The sequence below is a fragment of the Hoplias malabaricus genome, chromosome 7 (genome assembly GCF_029633855.1).
Source record: "Hoplias malabaricus isolate fHopMal1 chromosome 7, fHopMal1.hap1, whole genome shotgun sequence".
Taxonomy (NCBI): domain Eukaryota; kingdom Metazoa; phylum Chordata; class Actinopteri; order Characiformes; family Erythrinidae; genus Hoplias; species Hoplias malabaricus.
Window position 1 is genome coordinate 11,112,034 of NC_089806.1, and position 14,996 is coordinate 11,127,029.

The following is a 14,996-nucleotide window of genomic DNA, read 5'->3' on the forward strand; positions in this document are numbered from 1 at the left end:
AGTTTCAGTGCCAAAGCGCGTAAAGGAACATCTGTCACAGAGAGCAGCTCCAAAAACAGCACCATTTTCTTCTTTATTATTGGTTCTTGTTGAAATTGAGTATGAATAATAGCTGTAGCTTCATTAATTTTTCTCTCTCTCACACACACACACACACATCCCACTCTCCATTGCACCACTGAATGTGAAATATTTCAGTTTGATGTCTTGCCAGGTTTCTGCACTGATGTCTTTGCTCTGTCTCTCTCTCTCTCTCTGTGTGTGTGTGTGTGTGTGTGTGTGTTTGTGTGTGTGTGTGTGTGTGTGTGTGCATTGCCCACCTGGAGTGACTTGTGGTATTTCTGCAACGCGTGTCCCTCATTTTATATTCAGTTTTAAAACATAAGCTCTGGTCATATTCCTTGCGTCTGATCCTTAAAGCATTCGTGTATTTACTGTAGTTTGACTATATTTATGAACTATCAAACGCACAAATATAAAAACACGCTCTTTTCATATGATTCCACTAATTGTATCACACTGCATCCAACAACAAAATAGAATAGAAAAGAATAGAATAGAATAGACCGCGACCCTGAAATGGAGAAGCGGAGAAGAAAATGATGATGATGATGAGAATAGAATAGATTTTATTGTTGCTGAAAAAACAATGTTCAAGAACAGTGTTAAAACAGTGAAATGCAGATTTTAGCATCCTCTCTCAGGCAGCAGTACATCCATCCATCCATCTATCCATTTATCATCCATCCATCATCCATCCATCCATCTGTCCATCCGTGCATCCGTTCATTCACCAACCATCCATCCATCTATCATCTATCCATCCATTTTTTGTCTTTGCTCACTCTCTCTCTCTGTCTCTCTACTGCAGGTCCCTTTGTGTGAATCCACTATGGACCGTGTGCTGTGTGGGCTGCTGGTCCTGGTCATGGCCCTGAGGGTGGTTCACACATGTCCTAAGTACTGCGTGTGTCAGAACCTGTCCGAGTCTCTGGGCACTCTGTGTCCGGCGAAGGGTCTTCTGTTCGTCCCTGGGGACATCGACAGACACACGGTGGAGCTGCGGCTCGGAGGGAACTTCATCCTCCGCATCACGCAGCAGGACTTTGCCAACATGACTGACCTGGTGGACCTGACCCTGTCCCGCAACACCATCAGCTACATCCAGCCCTTCTCCTTCAGTGACCTGGAGACGCTCCGGTCACTTCATCTGGACAACAACCGGCTGGTGGAGCTGGGTCCCGATGACTTGCGCGGACTTGTGAACTTGCAGCACCTCATTCTGAACAACAACCAGCTCAGCCGAATCTCCCAGCAAGCCTTGGAGGACCTGGTTGGGGCGCTAGAGGACCTGGATCTGTCCTACAACAACCTCCAGGCTTTACCCTGGAACTCCGTCCGGCAAATGGTCAACCTCCACCAGCTGAGTGTGGACCACAACTTGCTGGATTACATCCCTGAAGGTACCTTTGTGGAACTGGAGAGGTTAGCGCGCTTGGACCTGACCTCGAATCGTCTCCAGAAGCTTCCTCCTGACCCTATATTCGCCCGGGCGCAGGACTCTGCCCTTTTGACCACGCCCTTCGCCCCTCAGCTTTCCCTCAGTGTGGGTGGAAACCCGCTCCACTGCAACTGCGAGCTGCTCTGGTTCCGCCGACTGGAACGCGACGATGACTTGGAAACCTGCGCTTCACCTCCAGGCCTGAAGGGGCGCTACTTCTGGAATGTCAGGGAGGAGGAGTTCGTCTGTGAGCAGCCGCTCATCACGCAGCACACTCACAGGTAGAGAAGTGATTTTATTCATTTAGCTCTGTCCAAATTTTTACAGTGAAATATTTTGTTTTAACAAATTTGAATCATATTTATTATTATAAAATATAGTTTAATTCCTATCACTTTTGATCAGAGCTATATTTTAATTTGTTTTTTTTGTAAGACAAATATTTTATTTGGGCGACACAGTGGCGCAGCAGGTAGTGTATCACAGCTCCAGGGTCCTTTAGGTTGTGGGTTCAAGTCACGCTCCGGGTGACTGTCTGTGAGGAGTTTGGTGTGTTCTCCCTGTGTCTGCGTGGGTTTCCTCCGGGTGACTGTCTGTGAGGAGTTTGGTGTGTTCTCCCTGTGTCTGCGTGGGTTTCCTCCGGGTGACTGTCTGTGAGGAGTTTGGTGTGTTCACCCTGTGTCTGCGTGGGTTTCCTCTGGGTGACTGTCTGTGAGGAGTGTGGTGTGTTCTCCCTGTGTCTGCGTGGGTTTCCTCCGGGTGACTGTCTGTGAGGAGTTTGGTGTGTTCTCCCTGTGTCTGCGTGGGTTTCCTCCGGGTGACTGTCTGTGAGGAGTTTGGTGTGTTCACCCTGTGTCTGCGTGGGTTTCCTCTGGGTGACTGTCTGTGAGGAGTGTGGTGTGTTCTCCCTGTGTCTGTGTGGGTTTCCTCCGGGTGACTGTCTGTGAGGAGTTTGGTGTGTTCACCCTGTGTCTGCGTGGGTTTCCTCTGGGTGACTGTCTGTGAGGAGTGTGGTGTGTTCTCCCTGTGTCTGTGTGGGTTTCCTCCGGGTGACTGTCTGTGAGGAGTTTGATGTGTTCACCCTGTGTCTGCGTGGGTTTCCTCTGGGTGACTGTCTGTGAGGAGTGTGGTGTGTTCTGCCTGTGTCTGTGTGGGCTTCCTCTGGGTGACTGTCTGTGAGGAGTTTGGTGTTTTCTCCCTGTGTCCACATGGGTTTCCTCTGGGTGCTCCGGTTTCCTCCCACAGTCCAAAAAAAAAAACCACACGTTGGTAGGTGGATTGGAGACTCAAGGGTGTGTATGTGTGAGTGTGTGAGTGAATGTGTGTGTCACCCTGTAAAGTACTGGCGCCCCCTCCAGGGTGTGTTCCTGCCTTGTGCCCAGTGATTCCGGGTAGGCTCCGGACCCACCGCGACCCTCAACTGGATTACAACAAACAAAAATGAATGAATTAGTTAATTAATTAAATATTTTATTTGTATAAAGACTTCATATTTCTAGCATATTTATTTATTTTTTGTTTGTTTGTTTGTTTATAACTGGACCAGTATGTTGTTTTTGTTTAAAAATGAACGAAATGTCATGTACTTGAGTTACTGTATGTAATATATTTATTGGACCCTGCAGGTTGCTGGTGCTGGAGGGTCAGACAGCGAGTCTCAGGTGTGAAGCGATAGGTGACCCTGCTCCCATCATCCACTGGGTCGCCCCTGACGACCGGTTGCTAGGCAACTCCTCCCGGACGGTGGTGTACAGAAACGGTACCCTGGAGATCTCCATCACCACATCCAAAGATTACGGCACCTTCACTTGCATCGCTGCCAACGTGGCCGGAGAATCCACGGCCTCAGTGGAGCTGTCAATCATCCAGCTGCCCCACATCAACAACAGCACAGGACAAGCCTCCCAGCCCAAGTCCCGCCTCTCTGACATCACAGGTCTGCCTCTTTTTGATTTTCCCCTGATGTATCTCTGTTTGTAAAGGCACCAGACTAATCAATACAGCATCACTTGCTCATACATACATACCCACACATTCATACATACGTATTTCCTCACACAGTCACTCATACAGATGTATTCGTTCACTCACATACGCATTCATGCAGTCACTTACCTTCACACACTCACACATACTCACTCATTCACTCAGTAATGGTTAGGCATTGCACCACAAGGGGCGCCATTTCCCTCATACTCTCTCACATTTAGGGACTGCTCCCCTAGGAGGTGCTAGAGTGCTTCGTTTCAATGACAGTTTGTTTCCTAAATTAATGTAAACTAATTCATTATCATATTATTGGTATTAATCATGTTTAAAAAGACTGTCTTTACAGGAAATATGCTCTTATCCCAGGCACTTCAAAGACTGGCAAGGCCTCACCCAAGAACCAGCCGGATAAGGCGGTGTCCGTGTCTGAGGTAACGGCCGTCTCGGCCCTGGTGCGGTGGTCCATCAGTAAATCAGCTCCTAAGGTGAAGATGTTCCAGCTCCAGTACAACTGCTCCGACGACGAGGTGCTGATCTACAGGTACGGAGCCCGGGACGAGGAGGAGGACGGGTTCAGATCTGAAAGCAGTCAGAGCAGAGAGGAAATGAGAAAGTGAAGAAGGATGTGCTCGCAAACGTGTCTAAAGACTGGGCCCATGTGGGGGACCCACTTAATGGAACATAAAGGGTTTCATTCAGAGAGCACAAAGCAAGGTGTACCTCTGCAGTAGGAATGAGGAGTGTAGCTGCTGCAGGAGGCACAGGACTAGGTGGATTACCCTGGCTTTAGACACAAATTCAACATCCATCCCAGCTAATGTCTGCCACACACTTGTCGGTTAAAGAGAGAACACGCGAGGTCAGAGCGGTGCGGTGAGAGCTTGGCTTTGTTTCAGTCAGTGATGAATAATGTTGTGTTATGAACGCTTTGTGAATCCTCTCCACGGTTCAGCTGGAGTTTGGGATGAGATAAAAGCAGCTTGACGTTTCCTCGGAGCGCTCAGTAAACAGGGCCGAGACGGGGGGAGCTGCTGGTTCTGATGAGTGATAAGTGCAGATGATTTGATTTGATGAGAGTGCTGGTGTTTTTGTGGTTTTTTTCTTAGTGGTGACGAGGCTTGGTCCCTCTCTCTGTCCACAGCAGAGACAAGCAGTGGTGAATTGTTTTCTTTGTGAGTTTACACTTGTAGCCGTCTTCTGGGATTCATCCATCATCCCTCGCTCTGTCCAGTGAAAAGATAAGCAGGGAGAAATACGAAAAAATACCTGTTTGTTTTCACTCACTGCAAGACACTGAACCAAAATGGGTGTGTCTCAATATCTACTGTGCTGCCTTGCTCCCTGCTGCCTGCCTATGGGCTAGTGCTGGTTAAGCAGCAGATTAAACAGTCTCATTAGTGAAGCTGGGACTACATTGGCCAGCAGTCCCATGCCTAACATTTTAACAACGGCAATAACAAGGAACAAGAGCAACAAATAAATAAATAGCTAGTATTATTTAAAGGAGTAATCTGTAATATGCTTATATCACACAGCTCCAGGGGCCTGGAGGTTGTGGGTTTGATTCCCGCTCCGGGTGACTGTCTGTGAGGAGTTTGGTGTGTTCTCCCTGTGTCTGCGTAGGTTTCCTCCGGGTGACTGTCTGTGAGGAGTTTGGTGTGTTCTCCCTGTGTCTGCGTGGGTTTCCTCCGGGTGACTGTCTGTGAGGAGTAGGTGTGTTCTCCCTGTGTCTGCGTGGGTTTCCTCCGGGTGACTGTGAGGAGTGTGGTGTGTTCTCTCTGTGTCCGTGTGGGTTTCCTCCGGGTGCTCCGGTTTCCACCCACAGTCCAAAAACACACGTTGCAGGTGGATTGGCGACTCAAAAAGTGTCCCTAGGTGTGAGTGAATGTGTGAGTGTGTGTCACCCTGTGAAGGATTGGCGCCCCCTCCAGGGTGTATTCCCACCTTGTGGCCTGTGAGATTTATTTGACACGGTTTTATAATAAAATCTTACCAATATTCACCTTTTCTTCTGGAGAAAAGTATGTAATGTAACTTTAGGGAACAGAACTCTCCACTCAGTGTCGCAGATTGCACCTTTAATTATAGTCATAGAAAATCTGTTTAATGAGTGTGTGTGGGGGGTTGGGGCAAGGGGTGTGGGGTGTGGGTGGTCTCTTGTCTTTCTCTCTCTCTCTCTCTCTCCCTCTCTCTCTCTCTCTCCCTCTCCCTCTCTCTCTCTCTCTCTCTCTCTCTCTCCCTCTCTCTCTCTCTCTTACTCTTTTTTCCCCTCTGCTTTTCACCACACCCCTTTTGCTGTCAGTGTTAAGTCTGTTTGATGAGGTATAAAGTGTTTTACAGTGCTCTGGTGTAGAGTTGTAAATCTCTAAAGGAGGAGACAGAGACAGAGAGAGAAGGGTGGGGTGCGGGGGGGGGCAGAGTGGAGAGAAAATCCAATTACTTAATGTCATTTAAATCATTTATCCATTAATATCTGCTCTTCTGCTCAATCTCTCTCTCTCTCTCTCTCTCTCTCTCTTTCTCTCTCTGTTTGTTATACTCTCATAACCCAGATATTTGTAGACACTATGTATGAAATAATTATGACTGAATCAGTGCAGTTTACGTTTTACACACTGTACACACACAGGTTCAGCTGGGCACAGTGTGTATAATCTCTACAGAAACCCAGCTCACTACCCAGTGTCATACACATGGGCATAAATCCCTGGGCAGGCTTCTGGGCAGGCTACGCCGTAGATGCTGGAACATTGCTTTGTGAATCTTATTAACGCTGGGTGTTGGATGTATTAGTTCTGGATCACAAAGGCCACTCTAATCCCAGAGGTATTAGACAGGATTTCATCACTCCACTGCCCCACAGAACAACACTTCATACCTCTCCTGTTCACACTGGGCAGTGAGCGTAGTGATCTTGGGCTCATGGCACTTTTTCTGTTGCGTGTGAACAGTTGACCGTGTCCACCTTAACGTAGCTGAATTTGTTCATTAGAAGAGAAGGTGTGGAGGAGTCCCGGTCTGAAGACGTGATGCTGTTATATATAAGACTCTGAGTTCTGTCAGTTCCCTCTTTGAGACACTGAGCTGAGAGGAGATTGGAGAGCGTTCCAAACACAGACATCATAACCACACTCTGCAGCCGAGGGAGGACCAGGAGCTTGTTATCTTTCATCACGGATTCCCATCAGCCAGCTGCAGCTGCTGTGCTCCCCCAGCTCATATCAGTCCTGCGCCGTAGCGCCCGCGGCTAAGCTAGCATCGCTTTCCCTGCTCCGCACTGATTTTATTCCCTATCAGCTCCAGAGTGCAGGCCCAGCAGATCCAGGCCCAGAGATACAGCCTGTTCCTGCTCTTAAAACGGAGTTTGAAGTGGAGAATCCCCGTGGAGAATCCCCAGATTGAGCCCCATCAGTTTCCCCTCATAGCGTGAGGATGTTCCAGTGAGAGGAGCATGTTTTATTCACTGATTAAACCCCAACTTACTGCAGCAGACATGAAACGTATAGGGGGAAGTGGGGAAACTACAGCGTGCCCTATTCTGGCTAGTCTTAAAACGTACACAGCACATTGTACATAGCGTACCATTCCAGTCCCAACACACACAGATACCGATTAACTAAGGGGAAATCAAGAAAGTGGAAGGAAGTGAGTTGAGACATATTTGAAAGCAAAGAAAGGCTGATGTGGTGTTTGATGCTTGTGGTATTTTGACCAAAGCAGGTTACAGGTGTTTCATTAAGACCCCAGAACTGTGTTCACTTGAGGGAAAAGGGGGTAGACCTCACAAACAAAAGCGAATAAAAAGACAGAATCATACACTTACATCCAATTCCAGTCCTAAATCCCAGGAATAATGAGCCCACTCCTGTTCTAAAAATAGCTTCTGATGTGCAGAATCCACCCATGGAGAATCCCCTGACTTTCTCCTCATAGCAAAAGGATGTAAAAGTGAGAGGAGCATGTTTTATTCACAGATTAAACCTCATCTTACAGCAGGAGAGAAGAAATGTACAGAGGGACTGGGGCATATACAGCGCTCCCATCCCTGGTAATCCGTGGTCTTTACACTGACCACATCACACTGGAGAAAGTGTGGAACTCCCACCTGTACCTGTCTGTAGCCGTAGATGAATGTATGGTTGTGATGTACACAGTGTTGGTCACAGAACATTTAAGGTGGGTCTAAAACTGCTGCAACATTTATAGCCTTGAATCTGGCTTGAGAAACTACACCAATGACCCGTTTCTTACACATGCACTTTAACAAATCCAGAAAGAGGAGAGCTCCCGCTTCATACCCTTGATGTTGTGTAGTGAAAGACCTGCTTTAATCCCCCTGTGGGAGGCTGAACCATGGAATAATACATTCCTTAGAGGTCAGCAAGAGTAATTCAGCACAGGGACTGAGGCAGATGTGTATACAGACTAACATCAGACAATATGAGCAAAAAAAACCCATTCTAAACCAGGCCAGTAATCCCTCAGTGAATGCTGTGTTCAGGAGCAGGTTAAAGGTATTATCCAGAGGAGTAGAGTAACACTCCATTCCAGTTACATAACCTTTCTGCACCTACTCCATGGTGCTGTACTGGACTGGGAGAACTCCCCATTTAAAGACACTGCTCCTGGGTTCCTTACAGGTTCCATTTATTTTAGCTGGAGGACTCACAACACACATTACAGGACTATACAGATGTATAAGTCATATAATGTATGTGATAAAAACACTAAACCCTGGGTATTATCCCTTGGGGAATGCTGTGGTCAGGAGCAGGTTAAAGGCATTATCCTCGTCCATCACCGCTGGCCAGGGGGCACGTGTCAGGGATGTTGGGCTGGAGTCACATGGCGGTTAGAACGCTGTGCTAATGCTTCATACGGATGACCACGAGGCATCTGCTCCTCACTCGGCTCCATAACGTCCAGAACTTGCTGATGAGGGACGCTGATCCACAGTTTGTCCCCTCTTTGCTGCAGTAACAGTCATTGATCTTCAGGGAAATGCTAGTGAGGATGCCAGAGAATATAGTTCCACTGCTCCTACCCTCCTCTCAAATGTACATAGTGCACTTTCTGCAGGGCTGAGTCCAGATTAGCGACGACAGAGGTCCTGTTCTTGCTGATACAGGTCAGTGGATCCTCACAATGAATTTTGAAGCTGTATTTTTAAGGTAAAATTACTACCTAGTGTTACTTTAAAGGACACAAAGTCATCAAACTGACAGCACTGTGTGACAGGAGATGGAAACAGAGTGGGAAATAATGTAGAACTAGAACTAGAAGTGCATGTCCTAAGGATGCTGGACAGATGTCACATGTCGGATGGAAAGCCGTGGTAATATATCAGCAGAATCGTCATGAAGCATCTGCTCCATAATGTCCAGAGCACGGTGATTTAGTGCGACTGTCCGTCTGAGGATGCGTCTCCTAGCCGCCAGAGCCCTGCTCTGTTTGTTCCTCGTACACACGGAGCTCAGCTTCTCCAAGCAACACGGACGGAGCCTTTGATTGACGGCACCCAGAGACGGTTTGTCATGTTGTTTTATTAAACAGTGTCACACCGTGTTACAGCAAGACTGATGACCAGCGTAAACACAGGGATGAATACACTATTAGCAGCTGCTTATCTCGGGACGTCCAGCTGGAGACCTGTAATTTAGCCTCACGCTCCTGCACCTGACCTCACGTTCCACTTCTTCACCAACAAGGTGCTTAATCTCCAGCGGATTCCATTTGTTTCCACTGCAAAACAAATGCTCTTCAGGCAAGAAAATCAATTCCTTTCAGCTCTATAAACCTGCTGGGCCTGAACCAAGGACACAAGGGGTCATGAGGTGGAGTTATGACCAGATAAAGCTGTTTACAGTAGATCCACCATCTTGTAAAATAAGATGACCAGGTAATGTTTGTTTACTTGAGCTCAGGCTGAACATTCTCTGCTATCTCTCTGACTATGTGACTAATCTTTTGCTTCTTTATTACTTGTTAAAAACACACCCTTGTGGAGTGGAGCTAAAGGAAAGCTTGCTAGCTAGTTAGCAAGCAGTGCATGCTAATGTTATTAGCATGTATACAACCACCATGACTTTTTCACACTGTCAGTTATAAACAGCTTTGAAAAGACCACAAATCTTTAGAAACCGATATTTTTTTTTTAAAAGAAGTTAGATCCTCCAGGTAAAATGATGAGTTTTCGGAACAGCCAAGTACACTATGGAAAAGCAAATGGAGACAGAGAAAATCAACAACACGGTTCAACAAGGAAATCAGAAGAAAAATATTTTAGGCCAAAATACATTGTTTGAATAAATAAAGATATAACGGAGGTTAAAGGTGGGTAAAGGTTAAAAAATATCCACTTCCATTTCCATAATGTGTGTGTTTCAAAGACAGCGGGAACATGACTAGGTTCTAAAAACCAGAGTTGGGGTTCTAGGAGCCAGAATCCGCTCCAGCGCTTTGTTTGGAGGAGAGACGTAACAGAGGAATAAATGAGGACTCCTGCTGTTTCTGTTCGTTTTAGTCTGGGAGAGTTAATTTAGTTAGACTCACACTCTAAAATACACAGAGAGAGTAGCACAACAACAACAACAACAACACACACACACACATGAACACATACTGAGAGCCTGCAGTTGTCCCTGCAGCCCTGCCTGCGTTCTCCACCACTCCTTATTTCTTTTTAATGTGTCTATCCATTAGCGTTATTGTGAGACGGTGTTTTCGCTGCACGAGGATCCACTCAAGGGGTCCACACACTCAGACAAATGTCAAAAACCATTCATCTCAGCACACACTCCTCGCAGGAACACATTAAGTGTTTCTGCTTACATCGGCATAATCAAATCTCCGTGCCACGCCGTGTGCGGTCGATAGAGCGGGAGGCTATTCTCTCGACCTTGTCACCGTCTGCGCAGAAAGAGCAGGACCCCGGGATGAACGACCACAGTGAGTTATGTCTGAAATCTCAGCCTGCTGGAGGGGACGATGGAGGAAAAGATTAGGCCTTAAATAACGGGGGGATTATGGGAAGGTTATGAGGAGGAGGAAGGGGACACAAGTGTTTATTTACTCTGTTGTTTATTTGATCAGATCAGGTACTGGCTTTATGTTTCTTATTAGAGTACACCCTTCCCCCAAAATAGTAAGTCATCCCTGACAGGCATTTGTGTCCTTTAACACTCTGTGCCAGTTGTGAGGGATACAATGAGAATGCGTTAAACTAGTTTATTGATTTTTGTAGCACACTGTGTATTGGTGAATGCTATTAGTTGATTAGTTTAAAAATTGCTTTTTTTCCACCTCCTAAATAAATGTTTGCAATATTTCAATTATCAACATCCAATGTCTGCTGTAGACTTGTCTGCTAACGTGTCTTGAATCACCTGGGATACCATAGCAACCATCAAGCAAAACCCTAACAACACTCAGGGTATCATAGCAACCACCAAGCAAAATCCTAACAATCCCTGGGGTGCCATAGCAACTACCAAACAAAACCCTAACAACCCACTGAAATACCGTAGCAACAACCCAGCAAAATCCTAACAACCCACTGGAACACCATAGCAACCACCAAGCAAAATACTAACAACCTACTGGAACACCATAGCAACCACCAAGGAAAATTCTTACAATCCCAGGATAACATACTAACCACAAAGCATAATCCTAACAATAACCTGGGATATCACAGTAAACATGTACCAACACCATAGCAACCACTTAAAATATCATAGTTACTAGAGAGTATAGCAACTACAAATAGCAACTATGTGAATATGTTCTTTAGGAAATGCCTTTTTCTAGCAACTGGGTTTTGGGTGATGATCTATTCATGTACACAACACTGGGTCACTCACTCATTCATTTGTTCACCTTCCGTGACTGTTTCATCCTGTTCAGGGCCGTGGTGTGTCTGCATTGGGAACAAGGCAGGATCACCCCTGCACAGAGCTGCAGTCCATCACAGAACACTGGGTCACTGCCTCTGCAGGTCTTATGTACCAGGAGAGAGAGCCTGTAGCTGTTTTCAGGATTTATTCCTTGATTAATGCTGCGTCCTCATGGTGTTTTCTCCAAACTTGTCTTCCATCTCCTGGAGCCCTGCTAAAAACTTCAGTCTTCGCAGGATAAGCAGCTCCCACCGGCTTCCCACTTGTCTGCGTTTTTGCATTAAAACGAATTAACCATTTAAGCTTGGCACAGAATCGATTGGAAACGGCTGTGTGTCTGAGAGGGGGGGAGAGAGAGAGAGAGAGAGAGAGAGAGAGAGAGCAGGAAGGCTGGTTGTCGATTGGTGAGGAATTGTGAGCAAGTAATAGATTCCATCGCCAGGAGCACCACTGAAATTTCAGAGTATTCTCACGTCCAAATAGATCTTTTCCTCAGCGTGGAGACAGAGATAGGCTCACTTAATCAGTGCCAGTGAAGAGAGAGAGACAGAGAGAGAGAGAGAGAGAGAGAGAGAGGGAGAGAGAGAGAGAGTGAGAATCAGTTATTTATCACACAGACTGAGCATTATAGAGTCAGAGTGATATCCAGTTATGGCTCTTGTCCCAGTCTGTCTGATAAAATGATGTAACATCTCCAGTGAATCCTGTGTCCATAAGGCTGTATCCTGGCAGTATGTTGCCAATCTATAATACTTTATAACACCTGGTACAGTTGCTTATAAGCAAAAGCTCTCCCACAAAGCTCTCAATCCACTCGCTGACCTGTGTTCCAAAGCATTGGGTAACGACCAAAAGTATGAGCTGGTGGACAAGAGCCGCCGAAATGACTTTTCCCGGTCCCGGGCATCATCTGATAGGGATGTCCCCTGGTAATATACAGGCATGGTCAGATAATAGACAGGAAGCCCGGAGGGAGGTCCATAACCTGGAGGGATCATATCTCCCATCTGTCCTGAGAATTCCTGGGGATGCCCCCGCAGGAGCCAGAGGAAGCTGTGGCGCCAGAGATGCCTGAGCTGACCTTATGACACCATACACAGCATATTTATGAAGTATAACCCAAGCATTACCATGTGTAATGGATGCCATATGCTCCCTTTACATGTGTATTAAGCATTATGAATCAATATAGAAGAATAGAGTTAGGAATAATCAGGAGCATTTTGCAGTTCTACAGTTACAGACTGTGGTCCATCTGTTTCTCTGCGTACTTCCTTATCCCTATTTTACCCTATAGTCTGCAGCTGTTCATAGCAAAACGATTTGCTGATTCCGATGCTAATTCTGAAAATGTGTTTTCTCTGTTTACTTCCAAAGGATGATCCCTGCATCCAGCAAGGCTTTCCTGGTCAACAACCTGGTGTCGGGGACACGCTACGATCTGTGCGTCCTGGCAGCGTGGGATGACTCCGCAACCACTTTAACAGCGACCAGTGTGGTGGGCTGTGTCCAGTTCTTCACTCGCGACGATTACCCGCAATGTCAGTCGATGCACGGGCAGCTCCTGGGTGGCACCATGATCCTTGTGGTTGGCGGAGTGATCGTGGCCACTTTACTCGTCTTCATCGTCATCCTCATGGTCCGCTACAAGGCTGGAGAGGGCGGGGCCGGGGAGGGGGCAGAGCTTCCAGTGAGCAAGCTTAGTGATGTTAGCGAGACTTATTCTCAGACCAACGGTGGGCGTCTGGGACCGAACGGCGTCTTGCTCCCACCGCTCAAGCCCAAGCCCAAGGTCACCATGAGGGACGAGGTGGTGGAGTTCAAGTGTGGTTCCCTCCAAAGCAGCATAAGCTCTGCCTCTTCTGCCTCATCATCTTCTTCGTCATCGGATTCCCTGGACGCAGGTGGCTCCTACAGCCCCAACAGCGCCCTGGCCAGCATCTGGAGGTCGGCCAATCCCAAACCTCGAGGCAATCTGGACCAGCTTCTAGGAGCCATCAACTCCCTGGAGCTGAGAGGTCAGACGAGAGAGACTCCGCCCCCTGCTGCGAGCGCCGTGTCCGGAGTTCCCGCAGCTTCTACTGCTCCAGGAGCTCCGCCTGCGCTGCCCCCTACCGACAAGGAGCCGCTCCTGGGTCGGATGCTGGACTCCAGACTCAGTAAGCTGTTGTTGCCAGTGGACTGCAAGCCCAAGCGAAGCCACTCGTTCGACATGGGCGAGATCGCCGCCTCCACTGGAGCCCAGCTGAGCAACTACCAGCGTCGCCTCAGCAACATCTGGACCAAGCGCAGCCTCTCCATCAACGGCATGCTCCTGAAATGTGACGAGGATGGTGAGACTGGCAGCAGTAAGGGCACTCTGGAGAGCGCCGACTGGGTCATGGAGAGCACTGTATAGGGGCAGGTGGAGTCACAACCTCTGTCCTGGAGTGTCACTACCACGCCTCTGGTTTTATGTAGAACTTTAAAAAGTTCATATGAACCGTCAGTCATGTTTACCTCCAAATAAGATGTGGTTTATGCTCCATAGAGTGGGTCCCACATGGGGGCAGCCTCTATGGCTGTTTCACAGCGTGTAAAATGACTGAGTGTCTGCTACTCCGGTGTTAAAGACTAAGGCAGACTATAGTCTCTGTTCCACCGTGCATGGAATTATACATTGCTTTATGACATTTGTTGTTAAAGAATATATATATAAATATATATATTAACTACTCGAGCTGACAGGTTGAGGGACAGGTCCCTGAAAAGCAGAGATCAGCTCTATGCTCCTATGATGAAGGAGTGTGTGTATGTGTGTGTGTGTGTGTGTGTGTGTGTGTGTGTGTGTGGCGATTCTGCCCTTGGTTGGGCTCTCCACACCGGTTAAGGCGGACTGGACTATTCAAAGACTGTTAAACAGCATTTAAAAGGGAGATTATATGCCGTCATTTTTTTCCCGAAAGCTGCAGAGCCGTACGAACCCTGTTTATACATGTAACGAACTGAAAGTTTTATATTTTTTATCTTGTCAGTCAAACACTAAAAGTTAAATGGCTCCTTTCTCGAGGGGAAGAGTTAAAAGCTAAAAAAAAATCCCCAGTTCTTTCATCCTTACCTTTCATTCGTCCCTCTCGAAGGAATCATTTGCAAATGCAAGCGTTTTTATTTAAGGGATCCACGGAGGTAGCTTTTTTTATCTTAATCCGGGCAGAATGGGAAGTTTCAGAAGTCGTACAAGGGGGAAAAAGACTTTGCCGAAAGCAGTTCCAGGAACACAAAGTCGCTCAAGCTTCTCAGTCTTTCTAGATTTGACAAGGAGCCGGACAAAGCCTGGATGATTGGGACCAACGGACATAATGTGTGTGTGTGTGTATTACTGAAGTGGTGGAAATATGTGATGTCATCTTGAGTTTCCTGGTCAGCTGATGTCAGGCCTCCCTGTGGTGTCTGGTACAAACACTTGCTCATTGTCTCTGTCAGAACAAACCCTTGTGTCTCCAGAAAAAAAAACGAGAAAAATCACTATTTACTACAGTATTCAGAACATTCATTCATTATCTGTAACCCTTATCCAGTTCAGGGTCGCGGTGGGTCCAGAGCCTACCTGGAATCATTGGGCGCAAGGCGCT

General features: G+C 47.1%; 1 protein-coding gene across 2 annotated transcripts in view; it reads left to right on the top strand.

The window, feature by feature from the left end:
* The window catches only part of lrfn2b (leucine rich repeat and fibronectin type III domain containing 2b), a 38,208-nt gene extending 24,293 nt beyond the window's left edge, over window positions 1-13,915 (top strand). The window contains exons 2-5 of one of the 2 annotated variants that reach the window (XM_066676649.1): window positions 872-1,782; window positions 3,127-3,437; window positions 3,857-4,031; window positions 12,763-13,915. In XM_066676649.1, the coding sequence (XP_066532746.1) occupies window positions 893-1,782; window positions 3,127-3,437; window positions 3,857-4,031; window positions 12,763-13,783 (2,397 nt within the window). In that variant the 5' untranslated portion in view covers window positions 872-892 and the 3' untranslated portion in view covers window positions 13,784-13,915. Of the gene's footprint in view, window positions 1-774; window positions 1,783-3,126; window positions 3,438-3,856; window positions 4,032-12,762 lie in introns of those variants that run through there. The other variant, XM_066676648.1, reaches the window with a different exon arrangement.
* The last annotated feature ends 1,081 nt before the right edge of the window (window positions 13,916-14,996 follow it).